Here is a 27,861-nt window from a genome sequence, read left to right on the forward strand (position 1 = left end):
TTTATTCCATTCATTCAGGATTAGGATTAGAGTGCAAAGGCAGGTACACAGACTGAAAAGATTGTCCTGTTTCAGACACACCCCAACCCCATCCTGAAAACCATTCCACTTCAGTAAATCCCTACCTGCTCCACCTGTCTATCAAGTTACACACACACACACACACACACACACACTTTTATATCTGCAGTGATGTTTTATTCCAAATAATGAGTTTTATATAATCTAACTGAATGTTTATACTATACTGCGAAATTCTCTAATCTGATTGGTCAGAATGTGTGTAACTCCTATTGCAGATTGTCCACATGAACAATTTTTATTTTATTAAAAAAAAAAAATTATAGCATCAAAGGTGGTAATATTTTTATTTTACAAATTAATATTGAAAATAATGATTTTGTTTGATAATATTTCGAGTCACATTCAGATGTTTAAGCAACATTTAATATATAGTTTAGCAGTGAAAATGAACAAATCACTAAACAAGCTAAATAAACTAGCATTGGGTCTCAGATGACATACGCTATATTGCCAAAAGTGTGCGTACACCTGGTCATAAGTATGCTATGTGCTTTTTAAGCAACGCATCTCACATTTAGTCCAAGTTTGCTCTTATAGTTTCCTCCAGTCTTCTGGAAATGGAATATTTCATGTTACTGCATCCAAAAACACACTGTATAAATGTGTGTGAGCTTTGCGATTACAGTTTGGGAAAGAACCAAATATGGCTGGAAAATTCAGATGTCTCAATACTTTTGTCCAAATTGTGTTTAAAAATGTGCTTTATACTTGTCACATGTACATAACAGCAGAGTGAAATTCTATCTTGGCATATCGGAGTGATGTCAGGAAGCTGGGGTCAGAGCACGGGGTCAGCCATGATACAGCATTCTTGGAGCACAGAGTGTAAAGGGCCTTGTTCAAGGACCCAAAAGTGGGAGCTTAGGGATACTGGGGCTTAAACCACCGACCTTCTGATCAGTAACCCAAAGTTTTAACCACTGAGCTGCCATTTACCTTTAGTATTCTAAACAGATATTAGTTTCCCTGGTGGTCTGGTGTTTAGGATGCGGCGCTCTCACAGAAAAATGTTTTAAGAGAAACTGATACTGTCTGTTTAGCTAAATATTTGACAGTTTGTCCTGGAAATTTATTAAATTGAATAATTTGCCTTTAGTGGACAAATAGTGGAAATATATTGTGTGAACAATGCAGGTCGTATACCAGAGATAAACCAGACCCCTCAGCTTTCTGCATCGGCACGTATCACAGCCCTGGCATGGATTTTTTTACATTTATTTTTATTTTTTTTATAACAACACAACCCAAAAGATTGCTAATGCAAAGTATATTCCTTTTCTTTTCACAATTACAGTCAGACCCCGACCTACGACCACTCGACAGTTCAGAGATACCGGTTTATGTCTGCGTCGGAACGCATCATAGAGTAGTCACTCTTCTCAACTTACGACCTGATGGACTTACGACCTGTTTTTTTAGTCCCTACCTACGTCGTAAGTTGGGGTCTACCCGTACTTTATGCATATGTACTGTACTGTATATGGACTTCTAATTAGAGTGCATACAAGAGGCAGTCCACTGTGTATAATCAGATTTAAGTATTTAAATATGTATACTGAATGCAAGTCTCTCCCACATGCATTGTGTTTTATTAGGCTGGAATTAAGTAGTTTATAATGCTATATAGATAGTGATGCAGAAATAAATGTAATTTTATGCATTGCATAAACATTGTGTGTGTGTGTGTGTGTGTGTGTGTGTGTGTGTGTGTGTGTGTGTGTGTGTGTGTGTGTGGTATTGTGGTGTACAAAGACATGCAAATATACCTTGTTTCATCTCTCATCGTTTTGTAATGCATCAAACCTGCAGTGCATCATGTAGCATAGTAACCACCCAGGAAGCTAAACATTGTAGTGTGTGTGTGTGTGTGTGTGTGTGTGTGTGTGTGTGTGTGTGTGTGTGTGTGTGTGTGTGCATATGTAGGAGTTTTATTTTTTATCAAGTAAACATCATTAGGGCATGTAGTCTCTCACTCTGGCTAGTTGTTAAATCATTAAGCGACACTATCCTCCAATCTCTCTTTTTTCCATCTAACTACCTGTTTGTATGTCTTTCTGTCTATCTCTGTCTCTCGTTCATTGCAGATCCGTTCCTGCTAGAAAATGGGCTTAAACTGTATAACGTAACTTGAAATTTAGGAACATTCCTGATAGAGCAAATATACACCCACACACAATAACTTCTCATTCTCTGTCTATAAACACTCTCTTTTCCTCAACACACTGCTCTAAAATTCATTATACTTTTTTTAAGATGGAACTGAATAAACTTGTACGTTTGCAGTGCAATCATTACAATTCTGAAGCTCATGGCCAGAAAAGTGTACAAAAGCATGAAAAAGAAAAGTATGATTACAAGTTTAGGAGTGTTTCATTGATACTACATTTACAGATATGGATGTAAAGTAACACAGCTAAAGTATAACCAAGTTTCCTTCCTGCCCAGTTTACTGCAACTACAATACGTTTAATTATAGTCATTAAAATATTCCACAAATATCTGAAAATCTATTTTAAAGATTTATGAGGGGTTTTTGTTATTAACCAGGAGTCACTGCATGTTATATAATAAATACATAGAAAGCATCTGTGGGTGCCGGTTAGCAGGTTAAAATTACTGGGGGAAAAAAGAAATCTAGCAGAAAGCAAAAATACAAATACAAATTTTTACAAAAAAGTGTAACGTATTTTTCGGTCTATAAGCCGCTACTTTTTCCCCACGTTTTGAGCCCCGCGGCTTAAACAACGAAGCGGCTTATTTATGAATTTTTCCTGTGTTTTTCCCGGTTTCACAAACCGAACTCCATAACATTAGACCAATGAAATTTCCGAAACGGAAACGAAAAAACGCACCTCACCTGTGTTCTGAGCTGCACGGCATCAGGAGAAAAAAAGTTTTTTTTTTAAACGCACAACGATGCCAAAAGATAAACTCCAGAGAGAAATAGTTGTGAAAGGAAGGAGGAAGACAGTGAACAATGACTTTCTTGGTAGGCTACATGGGATAGCCTACATAGTCATGGGAGAGCTCGCTAACTCCAGTTGCAACAGAAATCATATAAGACAGGTTTCCAAAACTGGTGCTTTTTAATTTTTCTTGGCAACAGCATTACGGTTTAGTCAAAGAAACTTAGAAATGAGCATCAGAAAATAATAAGGACATAATCATCAGTCTTGCACACACGCAGTAATAGCGGAAAAATGCGGCAGCAGGCTATTCCCAAAATACCGCTATGCTCCTAAAGGAAGCGCAACATATTTCACCAGTTACACCGTGTAACAGACACTGTCTTTCTTTAAAGCCTGTGTAAAGTTCATTAGTTTCAGTAGACACCTGCGGCTTATAGACAGGTGCGGCTTATTTATGTTTAAAATAAAAATCTTTGTCAAATTCAGGAAATTACGGTATATATAATCACATATAAATATATATAATATATACAAACATAAGTAAAATAAAAAAAAATAAGTTAAACAATCTAATACAAATAAACATATGTATGTAGTAAAGATATTTACAAAAGTATCTTATAAAAAGAAGAACGTACCCAAATAAAAGGAAAATTGTAATTCTTTAAAATGTATTTAAAATTTTACAAGCTGGCAAGTATTTGAATAAGTATTTCAGAAATTACAGTTAGAGATGACACATTTTTCCTTTGTTGGATTGAGAAATGCATACTTTTGCAGTGCTTCTTTTGAACTTGCCATGGGTAAGATTTGCCTTTTAAAACTATTAGTATTCAAACAGTGTTTCCCTGGAAATAGTGCTGTAATCATTTGGAATAATTTCCATTGTTGAGAAAATTATATTTTTTTGCATATATAATTGTGAAAATTATTGTGAAAAAAAGCTCAAATAAGATGTTTTGATAGAGAAAATGAGACTTAGCATTGATTATGAACATGCTCTAATAAGAAATGTGCAAATTTGCTAAACTATTGCTTAAGTTCTAAAAATATATTTCAGCATCGTATTTCAGAATCAATACTCCATTGATAATTCATTAGCGTTATGGAATGGTATGTATCAATCACAAGCCTGGTGCTGTAATCGAATCCCGTGGCACATGAGGTCAGCAGTGAATGAACAGCACCAACTTCCTCTTCCTCTTCAGAACCTCGAGTTCATTAATTGCCTGAGATGCGATAAGTCATCGGGTTGCAGACAAAAGTGGAATATTCGTCACATTTTGTTGAGACAAAATAAGAACCTGTCTCATGCTTGTGCTGTTTTTAAACAACAACAACAAAAAAACATGACCCTTTGGAACTTCTACGACACATGACCTCTTGTCAATCCATGATGATAAACTGGTGAAATACTGTAGGAGGCGGTTCCATTCCTCAAATATCAGACAAATATCAAGTGTTGGATTGTGGGTTCACAAAGATTTTAGTGTTGCTTTTGTAAGATAGAAATACCCACATATACACACACACACACACACACACACACACACACAGCCAAGAATTTACTGTAGATCATGTTAGATAACAGAGTCGAAAGCAATCCATATCTCTTTACTTTCTTCCCCTAGATAATTTCCTTTCCTCTTTCTCCGGCTCTTACTTTTACACAAAGTTACACCAACCATATCATGGCTTCTCTTTTCTGACAGCCTGCATTCTTGTTCTTTCTTCGTACTCACATAGCATGTAGCCGTAAATTCCTGCACCGTAGTCCAAACAATTTAAGAAAGCTTTTACTTTTACAACTGAGAATCACTTCACTGTAATTCACTTCAGGTCTCCTCTAGTAACAGCAATGTTTACAACCTATATATAATATATATATATTAGGGCTGTCAATAAATTAAAATATTTAATCATGATTAATACTCTTATCAACATGGACAAATATAGATGCTCTATGCAACTGTATGTTTATTATTAGTGGAACCAAACTCAACAAAGTGCATAAACTTTCTTTCGGCTTCTCCCATTAGGGGTCGCCACAGCGGACCATCCGCATGTTTGATTTGGTACATGTTTTTACGCTGGATGCCCTTCCTAACACAACCCTCCCTATTTATCCGGGCCTGGGACCGGCACTAAGAGTGGCTGGGGTTGGTTCCCTGACCGGGGATCGAACCCGGGCCGCAGCGGTGAGAGCGCCGCATGCTAACCAATAGACCACCAGGGGACCTAAACTCAACAAAGAGCATGAAGACAAAATATTCTTGTAAATGTGTTTGCAAACTAAACTTATGCTATATTTCCACACGGACGATTTTAATTGGCCGATGTGTGCATCATGGTGTATTTTGGTGCTTGATTTGAGACGTAGCGCATCAGTAAAACATCAATACATTTGTAGTGTAGTGTAGCTAAGCCACTCTCAGAGCTGTGTCTAAAAACCTGGAAACAATAATAACAAAAGTAATACACAAACGAGTTGCTAAATATTTTATTACAGAGCTGGGTCCCCTTGTGGTTTAATCCTTATTCCTGTAAATATGCCTGTGTGTGTGTGTGTGTGTGTGTGTGTGTGTGTGTGTGTGTGTGTGTGTGTGTGTGTGTGTGCGTGTGTGTGTGTGCGTGTGTGTGTGTGTGTGTGTGTGTGTGTGTGTGTGTGTGTGTGTATTCGCTAGTTCATTTGCATATCTCTAAAGCACAATTCCGTTTCATGTCTTTTGTTTTCATCAGAGAGGTTGAATTGCTAAACTTAAGCATGTGTGTGTTTGTGTGCATCTCACGAATCCCATAAAACAAAAAAAACAGTAGGCTATAAGTTCTTGATTGTTAGATGTCTGACAATCATTAGAAGCCACCATTTATGCATCAGATCTTAAAGAAAATCTTGAGTAGACTGATGTAGTGCTCTGACCTCAACCCTACGGAACACCTTCGGGTGAATTGAATCGCTGACTGCACCCCAGGCCTCCTCACGTCACCTACATCAGTACCTGACTGTACGAACACCCTTGTGGTTAAACAAGCACACATTTCCACAAGCACACTCCAAAATCCAGTGAAACATCTTTTCAGAATTGTGGAGGATATGATAACAGCAAATGTAGGATGGCATGTTCAAAAAGCCGATAAACATCTTGTGGTCAGTTTTTCACAAGCTTTCGTCTAATGTATATGTGCATTTTTTACATTCCTTGATGAATTTGCTGAATATTTAGATGTAATAAGTAAAGAATTTAGGTATTTCCACTATCTCTACTTGCTTCCCATGAGGTTCTACACTAGTTTTCCCTTGGCTGGTAGTGCGAGCTCTGCTCCAAACCGCTTATGACATTTCACAGATGTTCAATTGGCTTGATATCTGCACAGGCCGGGTGCATTAAATCGAATTGATAGTCATGTTTGCGGAACCATCTTGGACACACTCGGCCCTTATTGGATTGTACATTTGCCTTGCTGCAATATCCGGCATCCGTCCATTAACAGACGGATATGCAGCTGCTGAAGAGATTTCTTCAAATAATAATCTTTCTAATAAAGTATGAAAAAAATCATAAGACCTTTTTTTTTTTCCATTCTCTCACTGGAACCACAGTTAGCTGTTCAACTGTCACATTTTGGTAACATAAAATCATCATTCTCAGGTACCTGTTATAAATTAATTTAAATATTTCAGTTTGTTTAGTTCCCTAAGTTGTTTAAACGTCAATATATATAATACAGTTGATACAATATATACTATATATATATATATATATATATATATATATATATATATATATATATATATATATATATATACTGTATATACAGTGCAACCTCGATACTTGCGGGGGTTACGTTCTATGACCCCTCGCAAAGTAACAAAAACTCGTGAGGTTTTGACTTTCCTTTTGATGGACTTTTTTTTTCAAGGGGAATTGTACATGTACTGTACAGTAAACTCAACAAGAATTGTGAATTATTCGTCATAAATGTTTAAGGTTGCAAGTGTAAAGGTTGCAAGTATCGAGGTTCCACTTTATATATATATATTGTACTTTCTTGTATGAAAGTTTGCATGTAATGTTATTGGGTTTTTTTGTAATTTACTTATGTTTGTACTCTGTAAACTACTACTATACTATTGCAAAAAAGTATGATATTAATTAGTAAACTATAAAAATAAATCAGTAATAACATTAATATTGTTACTACAGAAAAGTCATTTACTACTCAGCAGGTCATTTAAAGTTGATGGGTCAGCATTTATTAGCATGTATGTATATATATATATATATATATATATATATATATATATATATATATATATATATATATATATATACATATACACACACACACACAGGATAAACATTAACTGGATGAACTTTAACAGCTGCACGAGAGCTTTTACAGTAGACGTCTGGCTGTCAAGTGTAGCGCTCAAATGACTTGACAGCACAGATGGGAAAGCACACTGATGCCCCGTCACATTAAGCCTGCATGCTTTTAAAAAAAAACACAGCTGTGCCCCATGTTTTTCTCCACCTCCATCACTACTTTTTCCCTAAAAGAAAAAACAGGAACAAAATGCAATGCAACGATTTCCACCATGAAAACACTGCCCATGACTAACTCACAGGCTCGTGTTGGGAGCTGGAGGTTTGAACTATGCATGAATCTTAGGCTCTGTTTCCTGTTTTCAAGAGCTATGAAGTCATTGAGTGTGTGTATGCCTCTGTGTGTGTGTCATTATGTCTCCACACGTGCATTGTGCATACTGGTGGGAATGGCACACACATTATGACTCATTATAACAGTAGGGAAATTGCTTTGTGTCACAATCACAACTGAAAATAATTATTTAAATAAGTCTTTACTACAGGACGTGCATCGCATATTGTCGGATGCCAACGGCTCTCTCTCTCTCTCTCTCTCTCTCTCTCTCTCTCTCTCGCAATCTTTTTTTTATAGCAAATTAAGATTCGGGCGACTTCGCGCCCTACTTGGAACACAAGATCCATTTTTCAAGGTGTTTTTCAAGTCCAAGAGGCTGAAGAGTGAAGCTATGTCCTTGTGAACAAACTATAAATACAACGACCTATATGATTTTATTTACATACCATAAATATTCTGTAAACTGCATAGTTTTTCCTAATTTTAATACAATTACAGGTGAATTATTTGTATTAGTTTGTGATACCGAGATTTTGACTGAATCCGCAATTTTATCCGCAAATGTGACATTGTAATGATAATAAAATGAAAATCATAAAATCACAAAAGAACTTGGATATAGATAACTAACCAGTTCAAGTTGGAAAAAGAAGAAATAACATACTATATCATATTATGTACCATATGCTTCATGTGTTCATTTTTAAACATCCCACTCCACAATTAATCCATTATCTGTTATAATATATTCCACTCTTCTGGTGAGATGTTCAACTAGATTTTGGAATATGCTTGTGGAGATTTGTGCTCATTCAGCCACAAGGCCATTAGTAAAGAGAGACAGTAATGTAGCGTCAGAAGGCCTGGGTGTTCGATTGGAGTGAGGTCAAGGCTCTACAATCACATTTTTTAGCATTTGTCAGACTCCCTTATTCAAAGCAAATTACAACTGAGCAGTTGAGGGTTAAGGGCCTTGCTCAAGGGGCCAGCAGTGCCAGCTTGGTGGTGATTGTGACCTTCTGATCCAGAGTCCAATGCCTTAACCACTGAGCTACCACCTCCCCAGCAGAGCACACAAGACCAGCTTATGGAGCTGGGTTTGTGCACAGGGGCATCGTCATGCTGGAACAGGTTTGGGTCTCCCAGTTCAAGTGAAGGGATTATTTAACGCTACCTCATCCGAAGGCTTCCTATACAATTGTGTGCATTCAACTTTGTGATAGCAGTTTGGGAAAGAACCTCAAAGGGCTGGAAACTACAGGTAGGTGTCCTAGTACATTTACAGTTTTTATAATTTAAGTGATCAATCTGAAGCATAAATTGTAATTATAATTTAAAAATTATCAATAATAACAACAAATATATAGATATTATCATTTGAAAATTGGTTTTATTATAAAAGGAATCAACACCATGTAGTTTTTGGAAAAGAATCATCTTTTGGAGTTGGAAAAGCTACACATCCTGGCCTTGGCTACTGTTCTATAGAATTATTCCCTGTCAAACAGGAGGAAAGTGAATCCAAGTATTACTTCTTAAGTCTCAATTATTGCAGTTTGCCCCTTTTTTTTGCCCTCTCATGAACCACAAGGCTACAAACAGAGCACAGCATGTGATTAATGACTACAGTAGGGATGCTGGTTATCCAGATCTCTTAACGGTTAGACCTCCACAATGCGCCTGTGTGAGTCTCTGGTGATTAATGGACTCTTTTTTATCAGCGCAGCGAGAGGACAAATAATACACATGCGTATGCACACACATGCAGCTATACACAGCTACACAGCAGGGAAGTATATTTACATTAATATTTCATTTTAGTTTGCTGGATTGGTTTGGAATTTAGTTAGAGGTTTAATTATTCTTCAAGTTTTCTTAATCTTACTATATACAGCAAATGATTATCTTTAGCTCCATGCAAGCTGAAGATACAAGTTTTAAGGCTATTTGTGAGTATATCAGCTGGATTTGTAACCCTCAGGTGCTCAGCTGTATGTTTGTCAGGGATTCACCCTGCCACGCCCCCCTCTGTAGCTGTCAGGAATTCACCCTGCCACGCCCCCGTCTGTAGCTGTCAGAGATCCACCCTGCCACGCCCCCCTCGATAGCAGTCACGCTGCTTCCCAAGATTACCGACAGCTGTGGCTCATGAAAGATCAGACTACATAAACTCACGTTCTTGAGTCACAGGCTGTCGGTCGTTGTATTGTCATGCAGGTAAATCGCGTGGCTGCTCAAACGCCGGGATTCACCGCTGGCTATTTCTCCGAACTCCATTTCCTTATTGGAGTACTCATTGCCGAAAGCTTTACTTACATTGGGATTAGGGGTTGGACATTCGCGCTCATAGTGGATACTTCGTTACGAGCGGATGTCTGGGTTTGCTTTTGTTTTCATTGGTGTATGAGTGTTTTGTTTTTTTTGCACCTCAATAAAGAACATGATTGGACTTTATCTGCTTCCGCGTCTGCAGCCTGACAATGTTTAGAGTGCAGACCTATTTATGACAAAGACTGACAACTATATTTATAAGTGTGTAGTTAAAGATGGTTTAGTTTTCCAATCTTGCAGTCCAATTTTTTTTCAATCTGTTCCCCCTTTTACCTCAGATTTCTGCTCAGTAGTATAAATAAAAGACATTTTATTTTGGATCTTCCAAATGTCTCAAAAAGCTCTCATGCTGCTAGGATTTTTTATTTTATTTTATTTTTTTTTTAATTTTTAATTACATTCTATTTTTAAAGCACTTTTAATAAAAATCGCCCTAAAGCAGCTTTACAGATATAAATATGTAAGAAATATAAATGTAATATTTACAGTAACAGTGGCAAGAAAAAAACTCAGTAAAATGCTATAGGGAAAGAATCTTCGAGAGGAACCAGAATCAGAATGGAACCTATCCTCTTTTGGGTGGCACCTATATGTCCATTCATTATAGTTCCGCCATCATTGAGTTGTGCTGTTCAGTGAACTGTTCACAGATGGGCACTTAAATACAGAAAATTTCACGCCAACTGTAGTCCTAAGCCGTTGTAGCAGACTGATTATATTAATTCCAGTCTAAATTCAATGTGTCAGCATGTCTGAATCTTCTACAGTGAGCCTTTATGTCCATTCTAGCTATACATGTAACACTGGTTCTTTGTCTTGTACTTTTTCTGAGATGGTCTTAACTACTCCACTGCATAAACATAAATTATGAAGCTAAGAACTAAGAATATCCATTGCATACTTTAGGAATAAGGTACTCTGGAGATTCTGAAAAAAAAGTCCCTAAACCATATGTGTACAAAACCAGAGCAACTCCAAAGACCTGACTACAGAAAACATGCACTTGGTAGGAAAGGTTTTCCCTGCAGGTAAGGGAAAAATCGGGTGTTGGAGGAAAAAACAGTGAAGGCATTTAACATTCCACAGTCGCAGTCTGTTTCAAGGTAATACAAAGGAATTTACAGCAGGAACGGCACAGACACACAGAACTCTACATGAGGCAGTCTGAATCTCTTTCTCTGATGTACGATGAAGATTGCACTGTGACACTACATCTGAAATGGACCCAACATACATCTTTTAGCATTTCTAGTTCTAGTTATGACTACATGTCACTACATGTCGTACCCTGTATGTATGTGTATGTGATGAATAAAATTTGATTTGATTTGATTTGATTTGATAGTTGCTATAGTAACAATGAAGCATGGAGACACAAGGAGAAATAACTAGTCTCTGTATATTGTACTTTCAACAAAGATTCAGTTCTTTGGGGTAAAGCATGTTAAGTATTTTAACTCCTTTGAGTCATACATTTTTCTTTTCTGAAATAGTAAAAAAATCTGGTAAATTTGAAGGTTATTACTCTGATTAAATAAAAAAAAAACTAATAAAACATTCCACTCAAGTTTAAAGTCAAACGTATTATGAAATGAATATAATATGATATAATAGCTGTTATGGGAATATAATCAACGCTGTGGTGGTGTGACGCATCCCACTGCACCAGAGTTACTTATACCACACTCAAAGTGATTCTTTTACTATGGCAGTATTTCCTAATTTGTATATTAAAATATTATATGTTTTCATTCATTTATACAACGGCTGCATTTACACAGTCTGGAACATCTAGAAAACAACATACATTATCATACAGCTGTTCAGATCAGTTTCAACTTTGCTTTATAGTAAATAAATCCAAAAAATGCTGGAAACTTCTTTTCTAACTTTTCTTCGAAGCAAACAAAGTCACAGCACGATCATTACAACTTGCTGACACTGGAAAATCTTAAGAAAAACGGTGAATAATTATCTCCTCACAGAACACATCATCTCTGTTTATGTGGCGCATCCATTATACTCTAAGTTGTTATTATAGAAACAGGAACGTATTAGAGCGAGCATACTGAAGTATACCTGTGATATGAATTGCTGTGAAAGTTTAATTATAGAACAATAAACATCATCCGACCAATGAGAATCGAGTATTAAATAATGCTGTGGTATAAAATATTTATATCACAGCATCTAAATATAGCATGAGTGCTGGAAAGGTGAAAACTAAAGTAAATAAAGAAAGCTCTGGTTGGTGAACTATTGCCTGTCTCTTTTTCTACCAGCGCAGAACCAGTGAGATATGTTACAGTGGTGCCGAAACCCCGTGCTGGAAGAGAGGTATATGACGCCAGGGAGACTTTGCTACGAAGAGAGCCAGCAAGCAGAGAAGAGCAGAAGGGTCACCGAATGGTGGGTGCCAGGGAACGGCGTGCCGGTCTGCATGGAAACTCGGGCGGGCGCTAAAGAGAGAAAGCGTGTCAATCCGAGTGAGACAGGCGAACGCGAGGGTAAGGCGGCCTGATCCGCAAGTAGTCGCCGGCGGACGCCATGTGGAAAGGCGTACCGTAACGCAGGACTGTGGGTGAGCCCCAGTGTGAGTACTGTACAGAAAAGCGCTTAGGTAAAAATTCAAGTGAAGAAAGAAAGCTCTGCTTGGTGAACTTTTGTCTGTCTCTCTTCTTCCAGCAAATAAGATACACATACATGTCATGCCTTTTTTCACTATAGTTTATAGACAGCACTGTGCACAAAGCATAAAGCGGAAATAACTCGTCAGAAGCAGAAATCAATTTGAAGAAATATGTAAAAAATTATGATAAAAATACTCTATATAAAATAAATAGAATATAAAAACAGTCAATATATGACATGGCCACGCTTGTTAAATGGAATATTTGATGCTACTTTATTATAAAAAAAACCATATGAAGGGGTTATTTCTTGAAAGTCTTTCACTTGTTTACACACACACGCAGGTTATTTCCAACAGATTTTTAAACGATTTTTTTCTGTAAATTTCAACTTGAACTGCTTTGAACATCTTTTAATGCTAATTTTGAACTTCACAATTATAGACACTGCAACTATTCATTTTTATGAATGTTATAGTTAAAAAGCCATCATGAACCAAATTAATGAATATTTAAAATATAAGAATATCAAAGCTATCTCTCCTGTTGTCAGTTCACTTTGCTTTGTTTTTAGACTAGCTTCAAATCAGTAAAATAAATTGTCTTGAAATAAACTTCTGGACTTAAATACTTGATTAAGATCAAGACTCTTGAAAATACTATAGTATAGTGTGAAACATCCAATGCACTATATATTATATTAAAAACAAAGAAGAAATAAAGGAAAATTATTTAGAAAACAATTGTTTGTGTTTTTCACCAAAATCTCATAACAAGCTAACACACAGACACTAGACACAAAGACACCCCCCCCACACACACACACACACACACACAAACAAAAACTGCTATCCTGATGTAACCTCAATGTCAAGATCAAGCCTCACCTCCTTTAGCTGCTCTACTCACTCCTCATTCCCAACAAACCTCGACTCTTGAGATTTGGTGATTCTAGAGTTCGATGCGTGACCCCCGCACTTTCCTGGTGTTCCCTTGCATCCCCAAACCCACTTCCTTCCTGCCAGCTGCTGGCTCGCTCTCTCGCCATCCCCACCCAATGCTATTAATAGAGCAACAATGAACTTCGAGGGCCGAGTGTGAGATCTCTCAACTCCAACCGCCACAGAATGCTAAGATTATCGCGGGACAATGCTGGAGGATGGAGGAGGAAAAGGACAGAGAATGATGCAGCACTGTGACAGGGATTTGGGGCAGCACAGAAGCAGGACGAACCTATTTTAAACTTAGACTATGTGTATACTTTATATGTGTGTGTGTGTGTGTGTGTGTGTGTGTGTGTGTGTGTGTGTGTGTGTGTGTGTGTGTGTGTGTGTACATATACTACAGTTAAACTGTATAAATTCGTTACACTTAAATCCTTTACATCAGCATCTATCTATCTATCTATCTATCTATCTATCTATCTATCTATCTATCTATCTATCTATCTATCTATCTATCTATCTATCTATCTATCTAATTATTGTTCGTTCGTTTGTTCGTTCGTTCGTATAGTACACAATTTCCATTACACTGATCTGTTCAGTATCACAATGTTAAAAAATCATTTAAATGTGCTGCACAATTACACAACCTTATACACTCACTCACTGTTGTTCATGTGTGTGTGTGTGTGTGTGTGTGTGTGTGTGTGTCTCCAGATTCTGGCACCTGAAGTTTCTCTGTTCTGCAAACAAGTCTTCACACAACATCTAATTAAAAAAATCACCTTAAACACTCACCAAACTGAGTGCACACACACACACACACACACACACACACACACACACACACCTAGTAAAAGAGGAAAAGGGGAGAAACTTTCTCTTACCTCCTACTTGTACCAGCTCCCTCAGAAAGATTAACAGAGGAGAAAATTCCCAAACCAGCACATGTTCAGCCTCAGCCAAAAGCAACACACAGTATGGCAAAGTTCTTTCTTTCTTTCCCTCTCTTTCTATCTCTATCTCTGTCTGTTGTGTGTGTCCTTCACACTCACACACTTTCCATGTCTGGATCACAAGCATAAAAAGCAAGTCCCGGTGCGGAACAGTGTGTGTGTGTGTGTGTGTGTGTGTGTGTGTGTGTGTGTGTGTGTGTGTGTGTGTGTGAAAAGTGAGAGAGAGAGAGAGAGAGAGAGAGAGAGAGAGGAAGAAGTAGAAGAGAGAACAGGCTGCAAGCAGAGTTCAGATCCTCCCATTTTCCAGATCTAAGCCATGCAAATGAGCACTGAGGGAGAAAAGGTTTGTTTGTGTGTGTGTGTGTGTGTGTGTGTGTGTGTGTGTGTGTGTGTGTGTGTGTGTGTGTGTGTGTGTGTGAGAAAGAAAGTGTGAGAGAGAGAGAGAGAGAGAGAGAGAGAGAGAGAGAGAGAGAGAGAGAGAGAGAGGATTTGTGTGTATGTGTGTGTGTGTGTGTGTGTGTGTGTGTGTGTGTGTATATGTGTGAGTGAGATAGTGTGAAAGCACATTGTGGAGCTGAAACTTTACTTAATTTCCAGTTAACACTTTTTTTTTTACTAAGATTTAAGAACCTGTGAATGAAAAAGTGAACATACTTTCACAAAAAAGCATGTATACATGTGTGTGTGTGTGTGTGTGTGTGTGTGTGTGTGTGTGTGTGTGTGTGTGTGTACTTTTCAATATATCTTCTGAGTATGAGTGTGAGTAGCCTTTTGTCTCCAGACACACACACACACACACACACACACACACACACACACACACACACAAACACACACACTTCTGCACATTATAGGGAATGCCGTTGTTCTTCGACACCCAGAGGGCAGAGGGAGAGGAGGCGGAACCACGAACCACGAGAGTGAAATTCCAGACACGGGGCCAGCCAATCAGAATGCAGGCTGGGCCTGAGCAGGGAAAGACACCGGGCTCAAATTCTGCAGCTGTACAGGCCAAGAAAACCCAGAAACACACACAACACAGCAGGAACGCAAAAACGTGCTACTAACTACAGTGAACTATACACACACTCAGACTCACATTTTATTTTAAATAAAAATAAACCATAAATAAATCCTTATGAGGGACAGCAAAATGTCACAAAAACTGCCACATATAATAAAATATGCACACACACACTCACACACACAGACACACACATGGACATAATTCAGCCTTCAGTCTCATGTTTCAGCATGGAATACAAGGCATTTCTCCATATAACTGACACAAATATCTATGCATTCTTCCTGTGATTTAAAAAGCACACATCCACAGGTACATCCTGTACGTCTCAGGTTTCAAAGGACACACACACACACACACACACACACACACACACACACACACACACACACACACACACACAAAAAGACCAAGACACGACACTTTATCCGGTTGTAGGTGACCACCACGCCCTTCTCTACATTCCTCCTTCCTGTGACTCTTCACTTTCCTTTGTGGTTTGGTTTCTAAGTCATAAGTCAGATCCAGATAGGATACATTATAGTGGTTTGTGTGCTGTGAGAAGCACGTGTGTGTGTGTGTGTGTGTGTGTGTGTGTGTGTGTGTGTGTGTGTGTGTGTGTGTGTGTGTGTGTGTGTGTGTGTGAGAGAGAGAGAGAGACAGGGAGAGGGTATCTCATGTCTGTCTGTCTTTCCTTCGAGACATCTTAGTGCAGATGTAATGCTATTCCAACAGACAAAAGTTCAAAGGTTATAATGCTTTGACCTTTTAGAATAGCACACGGCTCATGTAGAGCTCAGAGCAAGGTCTGTGTGTGTGTGTGTGTGTGTGTGTGTGTGTGTGTGTGTGTGTGTGTGTGTGTGTGTACAGTGGAACCTGGATACTCACGACCTTGACACTCCTGACCTCGATATTTCACGGCTTTTCATTTGGATTAAGAGTAACTCGTGAAAAATCTGATAGTTCACGAGAAGCCGTTTGTACTAATAAATTACATCAAAATGTTTGAAAAAGTATTTTATTATTGTATTATTCATTTAAAGTAGTAAATAAAACATTTATGACAAGTAATTCACAATTTTTGTTGAGTTTGCAAAACAGTACCTGTGCAATTCCCCTTCAAAAGGAGAGAATCAAAACCTCACGATTTCTGTTACTCAAGGGGGGGTCATAGAACGTAACCCCTGTGTGTATCAAGGTTGCACTGTATATATATATGTGTGTGTGTGTGTGTGTGTGTGTGTGTGTGTGTGTGTGTGTGTGTGTGTGTGTGTGTGTGTGTGTGTATGTGTGTTTTAATAAACATTTTTTTGTCTCAAGGTTGAGACCCGATTTTTGGCATGGGTTTAAAAAAACAATGAAACACAGTCTCATCACAGCCTTAGCATTTGTATGCATGTAGGATTTGTGCATATATGTATGTTTGTAAATGTTATGTCTACATCAAATGTTATGTCTAGGGCAGTCGAGAGCAATAACCGGTAATAAAATACATGTTTATATAATTGTAATTCGTCCAACCTCCTTGTTTATCATGTGTGAACCTAGTAAAATGTACTTACATACTTATATACACTAGATTCGGACACATATAGAAAGTGTGTACAAGAAGATGCTAAACATGCGTAAGACAGATCTAGCTCATGTTTATTTTAGTGTTTATCAAAAACAAAAAGAGTGTTATCCATTATACAGACAAAATTATTAAAACACCCGATTTTTCCAACCATGTGTGGCCTTTGACTAAACTGTTATTATAAAGTTAGAGGCACACAATTGTATTGGATGTCTTGCATGGAATGTTTCCTTCAGCTAAACTAGGAGACTCAAACCTGTTCCAGAGTAGTAGATCTTGAGAAGCCTGCTATAGAGCTCTGACCTCAACCCTATTTAACAAGTTTGGGAAGAATTGGAATGCTTGCTGCACCCCAGGCCTCCTCACCTCACCTACTTCAGTACCTGAATTTACCACCACCTTTGTGGCTGAATGAGCACAGATTTCCAAAAGCACTCTCCAAAATCTAGTGGAACATCAAGTGAAAATAAGTGGAGCTCATTTCTTATTTCAGCACATAGAGCATTTTGAAAAGAACAAAAAGTACATATGAATCTTATGGTCAGGTGTCCACAAACATTTGCTATATAGCGTATTTCAACCGTATCTAATGAGAACTTAACACCAAATTGAACAAGGTTAAACTCTTTTTCTTTCCACAAATCAAATATTAAACTGTTAGAGAAATTCTCATAAAATGAATTCAAAAGACAGCATGTCTGAAAACATTTGATTGAAATATTGTAAGTATTATATTAAATCAAATATTATTTATCTATAAAAAAAAATGTAAGAACTGACAAAAAAGAAAAGCTGAATACAGCATCTGATGATAATTTGAGATATTAGAGCTATCTGAACATTTGCAAAAATTAGTAAACATTTACTACTAAGAATTTACTACTGATGCAAAGTATGGTTTAGAAGTATGTCAAAAATCGAATATAGAAATATCTCCAATTTCTTGAACTTAATAATGACTGTTTAGTACTAATATTGACTTCCTCTCACAAAAGTGAATACATGCCTCACATTTCAGCAACCATTTTATTATATGTTCTCAAGGGACAATACAATAGAAATAAAAATTCGATATAGAGTAGTCAGATATACTGTCCTCTGAAAATAACTCAACATACAGCCATTATTGTCTAAGTAACAGGCAACAAAAGTGAGTACACCCTAAGTGAACATGTCAAAACTGTGTCCAAAGTGTCAATAGTTTGTTTGAGCACCACTGATTTCTAGCACTGCCTTAATCCTTCTGGGCATAGAATTCACCAGAGCTGCACAGGTTGTTGCTGGGATCCTCTTTCACTCCTCCATAATGACATCACAAAGCTGCTGGATGTTGGATACATGGCAATTCTTCACCTTCTGCTGGAGAATGCCCCACAGGTGCTCAATAGGTTTCAGGTCTGGAGACATACTTGGCCACTCCATTACTTTACCTTCATCTTCCTTACCAAGGCAGTTGTAATGTTACCAGTTGGAGGTGTGTTTGGGGTCGTTATCATGTTGGAAAACCCATTCGGCCCAGTTTCTAAAGGGAGGGCATAATGTTCTGCTTCAGAATGTTACATTACATGTTGGATGCAGCCCCAGACCATGATGCTAACACCACCCTGCTTGTTTCAGGGTGTTACCAATCTTCTTATAGCCTCGGCCATCTTTGAAGAGGGCAACAATTCTAATCCTCAGAGAGTTCTTTGCCATGACTTGCCATGTTGAGCATTTTAACTGCTCTAATACAAGATACACAAATGTGTATGTTTCTGTCAAGCAGAGACAAACAGGAACATGATGGCTTTGCATGGTTACATGACGTGCAGCTGTTATCAGTTAGGGTGTATTCACTTTTGTTTTTATTTAATCATTAATGGCTGTATGTTGAGTTTTTTTTTTTAAGGACAGAAAATCTGCACTGATATACAAGCTGCAGACTGACTTCTCTAAAATATCTCAGTTTCTTTTCTATAGTATTGTCCCTTAAGAAGATATACTACAATATTTGCTGAAATGTGAGGAGTGTACTCACTATTGTGAGATACTGTATATGCAGTAATTCCTTCACCAGTCTCAACCTGAGCAACCAATCATTTAAACACTTTAGGAAACAAACTTGTGTCTTGTATGTCACTGATGATGATGTTAACATTAAAGTTGAATTTTGGAAGCTGACCTGTTTGAGCAGAGTTTGCACATGAGGAGGAGTCACAACTCAACACCAAATGTAAAGGTAGAAAGAAATATAGGTGGTTCATGCTTGTCACATGTACTTTACAGCACAGTTAAATTCTTTTCCACATATCCCAGCGGTGTTAGGAAGCTGGGGTCAGAACACAGGTTTAGCCATTTTACAGTGCCGCTGGAGCACTGAGTGTTAAGGGCCTTGTTCAAGGGCCCCATGAGTGGTAACTTGGCAATATCAGGGCTTAAACCATGACCTTCAAATCAGTAGCCCAGAGACTTAACCACTGATCCACCACCTCACTAAAGGACTACACCCATTTTGAGTAAGAAAAATAATGTGGAAATTGGTTACTCAGTTTTTTGGCCAGATGTACTATACAGTATGTCCGCCTCAACAACATAGCAAACAACCTGCCAGACCACATTCGCAGATGGCTTCTTTTCAAACGGCTGAACAGATCACCAACTCTGCTCCAGGAACTAGGCATACAATCTATTATTTACTATTATAAAGGCGAGGGTTAAACAAGGCATGATTTCAGAGGGATTACACAAAATACAAAGCATTGGCAAAGATTTAAAAAAATCAGGTTACAACTTGCTAGAAAACTAATAAAAAGCCTGTAGAGTTTTGGGAAAAGTCACATGGCCAGATGAGACAAAGATTAATCTGTGCCAAGAGTGATGGAAGGACTAAAGTATGAGTCATTTATTGAAGATTTTCTTTTTTTCAAATCGTATAAGCTAATGTCTGAAATATAATTTATGTATTATTAAAGACTGAGCTGTACATGCTATAGACACTACATGGACAAAAGTACTTTCCTTCAGTAGGGTTGAGAGATCTGAACTCAACCCATCTGAACACCTTTGGGATGAACTGGAAAGCTGACTGCACCCAAGATCTCCTCATTGTACATTATTATCTGACTTTACTACAAGTTTAAGAAAATTGAATACTTATGCAAGGCACTGTTTGAGTGGTACTGTATGGAATGGGGTGTAAGGATGTTGTACTATTGCATAGAATACCGTAAAGCTAGAAAGATAGGAAAGGATTTTGACTTAGGATGTTTCCTTGCAAGCAAGGTTTCCAAAAAAATAATGTACTATGTTAAAGTAATAAGCCAATGGCAGGCCACTGAACAGGTCACATAGCCCATTGGAGAGAAAAAAAATGATTGCATACTTGAATATAGTTTTCACTTCTTATAAAAGAAAACACCATCTGTGCATTATACTAAAACCCCAACTTAAGAAAAAGGTCAAACATTCAAACTTACAAGTTGCTTGTAAGTGTCTGGTCAGCTGTTGCTTTATCAAACATAGAAATAAAGAGTCCTCCCAAAACCCTGCAGCAAGGGTAAAGCTTGCCAATCACATTATTTTAATACTCAGGCACACTTGGAGGGCAACACAATCTGCCATCGCAAAATTCGCATATGCCAGTGATTGTTTAGTGTTGCTGTGACTGACAGGGATGAGATAGTAGGTCATCCTATCCAGTTCTTTACACACACAAACACTTTCGATCAACTGGACTCCTGGCCATGGATGGCTATGGCCCAGATATGGGAATCCATTTAAAATAAGAGTATGAAACAAATTACATTGAAATGTTGTAAATGGCTTGACCATAATGTGGAAAATGCGTGGCTGAAATATGATTTGTCATATATCAAGAGAGCTGTATGGCACGGCATCTAGTCAACCATTTAGCAAGCCATTATTATTATATTTTACATTAAAAACTGGAAAAAGACATTCATAACTGCAAGAGGATTGGTCAGGCATCACATGTACAACGTGCATACCAATATACCAATACTTTTATTTGACTATTCCCTTGTGCTCCAAATAACTATTCATATGACATACAAGCGCATGGCTTACGCATGTCTGAGTCATGATAGGAAGTGTACAAGGGTATGTTTTGGAACAAATCCAGGCTCAGGCCTAAAGAAGGTCAGCATCTGTGGCTGTAAACGCAAAACCACATGACATGCGGGAGTCTAGAATGAGCCTGCCAGGGCCATTTCCTTTAGAATAAAGCGAGTCTAGAATCAGCAGGAGGGCTACATTCTTATTCAAAGTGGCACAAATATAGCATCCTTGTACAGGAAGAGTTTCTTATACCTGAAAATGTTACATACAGTAGGAAAAAGCCACAATCATAAATCCTGGAATAGAACAGGATCCCATCCAATTGGTCTTTTTTGTGATATATCAGAAAAATAGCTTTTGTAACACCCTGAAATCCCAAGAAGCACCGGCAAGTCCAGACTTCCCTCTGAATTCACAAGCTTATGTGTCACATTAAGTGTCACATCTGGCATTTTCTTACAGAGCCTCTGTAAAAGCTTCTGACGAGAAAAAACAATAAACCTAAATCTACTCTGGCACCTTCAGTATTTGATTATCAGTTATGAGCAACATTTTTTCCAATGTTGGTTGTTTTGGGAGATATCTAATCTGGTCTAAACTGTTGCTGCAAGATTAAAGATACAGTATGCAGTGCTTATAATGCTGTAGTAACATCAAATGAACAAGCCGGTTCAACAAAGTTGGATCTATAGAGTCAGGAGATAATGCTAAAAATGTTGAGACATAAGGGACTTGCATGATAGATAACAAAAAAAAACATTCCTTGTCTTGTCTTTATTAGTTATACATGCACATATACAGCACTAATAGAAAACACTTTATTTGCACACACAGTGGGATGGAAAAAAAAGGACATTCACGAACTGCAAAACATTCCCTCTTAAAATGTAGATAAAAACATAAAAAGGGTTAAAATATAACAATTGAAAGCAAGTGGTCCTGGACTGTCGTGCATATACACTTTCAAGTACTTCAAAATGGATCCAGAATATATATGCCCATTCTGCTTTGGTATCCAAATGATACCAAATACTGTTTCACTCAACAGCAAGTCAGTGTAATAGTGATATATTCAGTATGAAAGCCAATCACACACACAACATTAGGCCAAAGGAAGACTTGCATGCTTGTATCAGTATCATATATGTTTGCTTGCTGCAATGTCAATGAGTCAATGACTAAATATTAAAATCCAGAAAGATATGTATAGGGGATATCGTTTTATGTTGACTGTTTTCCAACTTTCTTGGTTAAAAATGGCTAAGAAATTGTCTGATGAATGAGGATCAATTTTGACATACATAGCATTATGAAGTGATATAAGATAGTAAGTGATATAAGATAGTAAGTGATATAAGCTGTAAAATGTGTGCATGGTCAGCCTATCCTTCAATCTAATAGGCATATTTTCTTTAGAGAAGTGTGCATTGAATGAACAAAAACATCTACATTATCTTGTTCGTTCTGGAATTCAGAATAATAAATTATAAGAATAATAAAATAACTTGTATCACAAGTAAACTTTTCAGAACAGTTAGACGTTGCTTTATTTGTGGGCAATAGATCATTTGTTAATTATTCTAAGTTAAAAGAATTAGAATAAAAAAGATTTATGGCCAAGTATATTTGCACTTACAAGAAATTTGTTTTGGTGACAGAAGCTAAAAGAATACACATGACCAGTTTCTAGTCAGGAGAAATTGAATTAGTAACATAAAGCTGTCCTATATATAAAAAAACAGATCTTTACTATATGCAAAAAGGGCTTGATGAGCTGCTACTTAAGTTGTTATATTTTCAAATGATTGACATACTGTACATCTGGTAACGCATGCACACGGAAGTTCAAAAAGTGTGATTTCCTTATTTTCTTTTTTAAGTTGTTTTCTTTAGATCACAACACAAGCTGCAAGGTTGTGGGTTTGATCCTGAGCTCAGGTTACTGACTAGCATTTGTGGAGACAAACCAGGCCCTCTCATAGACTCGCAATGAAATTGACCCCCCCTGTTCCCGATTAGCCTTCAGTGTTCACTAGGTTATAGCTGCAGATTTATGAGGCACCCACCTTCTCAAGTGACTGACACTAATTTTAAAATAGTCGAGTACTGACAAACTGAAAAATAAGGCCAGACAGACAGACAGACATGCAGACAGGCAGGCAGGCAGGCAGGCAGGCAGGCAGGCAGGCAGACAGGCAGACAGACAGACAGACAGATATATGTTTTAATTATACTACACTAAGTGCATATTAAGTGGGTTATTTTAGAACACTCAAATATTTCAAGTGTTAATTTATATATGTTCAAGATCAATTTAATGCAATTGCAATATATTTTAATATACTAAGTTGTGTTAAAATGGAACAGTTTTAAGTACATTTGTAATTTCATTGTATGTCTTTACATTAGATTTATAATACACTTCAATGCTATTCTTGAAGTACAGTCGAGGTATATTTTAAGCTTTACATTGATGTGTAAATATAAATATACTTTACATCCACTAAAAGTTGAATAATTTTACTATGGTCTTACACAAAGTACATATAAAACATACTGTAAGTAAAAGTAAAATAAGTATGTTTTCTGTAAACATACTAAAATGTCAAAAAAAGATTTGCGTGTTTTAGCATATTTCTTAAAAGTGCGACATTTTAGAGTACTTCTTTTTCACCTAGGACTTTAAACAGTATTATACAGATATAAGGTTTAAGTTGGACAAAAGTCTTTGTCGGTCTCTTTCTAGTCCTGACATATATACGTTTGCATGTATCCATTCATTTCCTTCCACAGTTGAATAAGCTACAATGTTTGCATGTCATTCTGTCCAAAATTGTGTTGGAATTAATTTCATGATATAACAGCCCTTCCCTTATACTGTCATATGATTATATAATTAATTATTCAATTAAACTATTTACACTAATTAAACATCTTGCCACTTTGCATTCTTTAACATTACATCATTTTTGTAAACCCTCTTGCAGGAGTTCTATTGGCATATTCCGAACAAGGGTTTGAGCAAAGTTTGAGATGACTGGAGTCTTGGGATTCCTGCGTGTCCTTGCAACATGCACTTTTGAGCAAAGTGTAGCAGGGCAGGGACATAATTCAAAGTACTGTAGCGTGTTATTTGGGTTTATTCAGGGCTATTTTAAGCTTTGGTGTGTGCATAACACAGATGTTTGGACGCTACTGCTGACTGAATGGTGGTTTTGAAGTTTCAACACTGCCAGTATAGTGCCTTTGCCTGAAATTTCTCAAAACTTTTCCTCAACACAGCTTTTTCCTTTTCACTCTTCTCTCATTTTGCTTCGTTGTTCTGTAATGGCACTTAGCCCAGTGCTGTGTGGAGGGGACGGAGAGAAAGGTGTTTCTGTCCTCCCTGAAAATATTTTAGACGTTGACTCATTGCAAAAAGCGCATTCTTTGGGAAGGTTAGACATCCTTCAGAGTAGAACTTGGCAACACTCTTTGCAGAGTAAATGGAAGTGGCAGGGGTTTAGGGGAATTGGGGACGCTCACCAAGATAAAGATCTTTGACTCCTTAAACTCATAAAGATCCTCACTCTTGTAACTATGATTTTTTTGGGTTGTATTTACTGCGGGTACTGAATGATACATTTCCGAATAGATTATTCGATTCAAACTGGACAGTTTTTGAAATTAAACATATTATATATTATAAAAAAGATAGAAGGCGACAAACTACAAGAACAACAAGATCTGGGTGAAGAAATACACAACACACTGAATGTAAGTTTAAACATCTAGCACAAAGTTTCTAATACTCCAGCAATCTCTGGAATATAAAAATGAGCAACAAAATTCCAAAAATCTGAGATTGACACACACAAAGATCTGCCATCACATCTAAGCATCACATTGAAAACCCACAACAATTTATTTGGCAACTGGCCACCTCGAGACCACTGACGCAGAAGCCGAAGAACAAACCCATCCACATGATGGGGCCTCGTTTCCTCTCGTTGTTCCCTCAAGGACTTACCATATTGACCCTCAGCTTTAAGACCTGCATCCAACTCCATTAGGATAAAACGTGTCTCCTGAACAACTGCTGATATGAGCAGAGCTGAAAAATAAAAAAGCAGAGGCCAGGACGAAAGTGAAAAGTGTTTCGGAAGCCAGTGTGTTTTTCCCAAATGTCGCTTTACATCCACATGAGTGCAGCCATGAGAAGGGAAGGAGAAGTGTGGAGTAAGAAGAAGAGAGGGACAGAGCGAGAGCGAGAGAGAGAGAGAGAGAGAGAGAGAGAGAGAGAGAGAGAGAGTAAATGTGGCAACGCATGCATATCACAGTTCCTACTAAGTTCCCCGATTTCTTTCTTGCCGAGTCTTAAAGACACAGATGCTTGCTCAATTCTCCAGTAGTTTATACACCATAAGTTTATAACATCTAGAAAGTTTCCTCTATGTTTTGAGGTGTGTGACTAGTGCCCAGAAGAAAAAAGGGATTTATAGTGTCCTGTCCTGGCCCATTTAAATCAAAAGTTGCTTCAGTGTTATCTAAAAATAATTTCAGATGAGTTATTGTTGTTTCGAAATTCACAGTTACAGTCAAAGCATGAATTTCAAATTTCACAACAACACTGGAGTCACTTGACAAATTTATCAAGTCACTGCAGCTATGAAAGTACTGATGATGTACTCTTTCATAAGATTTATTCAGTTCCCTTACCACAGCAGAGACACGGCTTATTTTTAACATTGAAACACACTTATGAGCAGATCTTACTGTAGTGATTCTAACAGAACTTGGATGGTTTATTGAATGAACAAACACCAAGTGAAAATATAGCAAAAATGTAATAAAAATGTAGGGTTCTTTTTGGAATTTGAAGTAATTCCTTGCTTTTATTACATTGTGCAGCAAAGAAATAGTGCTTGCTTTCGACATATTCTACCCCACATATTTGTGTTTAGAGGCAGGGGTTAAAAAACCAATCTCAAATGCCTTTACACAAGAAAACCTTGAAGATACATTACAAAATTCATACAGGGAATTTGTATGATTGGAAGCCCATAAATTAACTTGAGTAGGTGCATAACAGGATTCTGAATATGGACTCTAAATATGTGTAACTTTGTATTTTTCTTTACTATCACTATTTTCTATTTCTATTATACGGTAAATCTATTTTTAACAAAACATTTTCAAAAACAGCCCTTAGTACATTGTATTCTTTTTTTTTTTTTTTTTAGGAAGATACAATAAGGGCACTTTACCTCAGAATTTAGCAATTAGCTCAATTAAAATGAATAAGTTTTGAAATTTACAAAGAATAAAACATGGAGTGTCATTTTATTTGTGCTAGCTGCTGACAAGTTATAAGTGAGGAGATGAAAATGCTTTTTTTTCCCCATAGGATTCTTGTCTGTATTCTATTCATTAGAAAAAAAAAAGAACATCAGAAAGGCTTGGCGTTTGCTTCGGAGGTTTGCGAAAAAATGAGAGCAAAAAAAACACGTTTTAAATCTGAAATTCAGAGCATCAAAGTGTAGATACCTGAATAGTGCAACTACAGTTACACTTCAGATCTTGGAAAAAAAAAAGGAGTGTGAGAGAGACGCAAAAGGTAAACTTCTGCTTTCCTTTCATCTCCCATCAGATGCTTTCCAAGTAGTGTGAAAAGTGCAAAAAAGCAGTTGTTCATACATAACGAGTGCAGCAACAAGCACTTGAATTCAACTGAAAGAATTTCAGATAATGAAGTGGGCTTCTGTCAGTCAATACACTGAAATAGAACAGTTTATGGTTGATGACTAGCATTAGGCATTTAGTGCAAAAATATGTAATAAAATACGCGTACAAAATAAACACAACTAAACTAAAAATAAAATAGACGAAGAAACAAAATGCAAAACCTGAACTGTGGAACAAGGTTTAAAACAAACAAAAAAAACACAGAGAGACAAACAACAGAAAAGAGGTGCAAAGAATGGTGAGTCTATATACAAGTGATAATTATCTGATAAAATAATTCAGGAGCAGAAACAAACAAGTGACTTGGTGCAGTGGCTGATGGGAAGAGTAGCCTTCTAACACCTAAACCCAGCTTTAGTGAGATTTTCTTTTATGAGAACTGGCTGCTTTTTATTACCGCATGTTGTCAGTCATATAAATGCAATTCGTTTGGTGATAATAAAGCTGCAGGCAAAAACTTGTACAAGTATGGTCCGTTTTTCAAGAGGGAAAGAACACATTTTCAAGAAACTATCATTTAAAAAGGATAGCGAGAAAATGGTGATACAAATAAACAACTAGGAAATAATATGTACAATGCAGACATACTATTGTGTAGGCTTATTTTACTAAATTGTATACAAATTTATAAACTTTTTATTGTAGTTTCGGCTGGTGTTATGCAATGGCAAAAAATAGTTGAATGTTGAATTTCGTGGTAGAAAGTCATATGACGTTTGACTTCTGTTAGAATTAGAATTATTTTATTCTAGTTTTGATATTTCCGTGTGTTTGCTACCAAGTCATATAAAATTAACATTTCTGTGGCTTTTGCAGTATTTTATCATTTTATTTCAAATTGTCTACAATTGTATTTTTTCGAAAGGCATAAAACATGCTCGTATAGGAAATCAAAGAGAGGATGTATTTTTAACGTGGCTCTATGTTATTTATTTATTTAAAAAATATATTTAAATATGACC

General features: G+C 37.1%; 1 protein-coding gene and 1 long non-coding RNA gene across 7 annotated transcripts in view; one reads left to right on the plus strand and one right to left on the minus strand.

The window, feature by feature from the left end:
• dab2ipb (DAB2 interacting protein b) overlaps positions 1-27,861 on the minus strand; it is a 164,618-nt gene that overhangs the window by 115,135 nt on the left and 21,622 nt on the right. Inside the window, exon 1 of one of the 6 annotated variants that reach the window (XM_083531730.1) lies at positions 25,185-25,407. The exons of 2 other annotated variants lie outside the window; for them this stretch is intronic. In XM_083531730.1, coding sequence (XP_083387856.1) covers positions 25,185-25,224 — 40 coding nt within the window. In that variant the 5' untranslated portion in view covers positions 25,225-25,407. Of the gene's footprint in view, positions 1-14,450; positions 14,710-25,184; positions 25,408-27,861 lie in introns of those variants that run through there. 3 more of the 6 variants (XM_083531728.1, XM_083531723.1, XM_083531727.1) reach the window with 3 other exon arrangements.
• On the plus strand, positions 14,595-14,842 carry LOC310720934. The gene is made up of 2 exons (XR_014531876.1): positions 14,595-14,713; positions 14,754-14,842. It is a non-coding gene; the product is annotated as an uncharacterized lncRNA (long non-coding RNA).

This window comes from Silurus aristotelis (genome assembly GCF_946808225.1).
Source record: "Silurus aristotelis genome assembly, chromosome: 26".
Taxonomy (NCBI): domain Eukaryota; kingdom Metazoa; phylum Chordata; class Actinopteri; order Siluriformes; family Siluridae; genus Silurus; species Silurus aristotelis.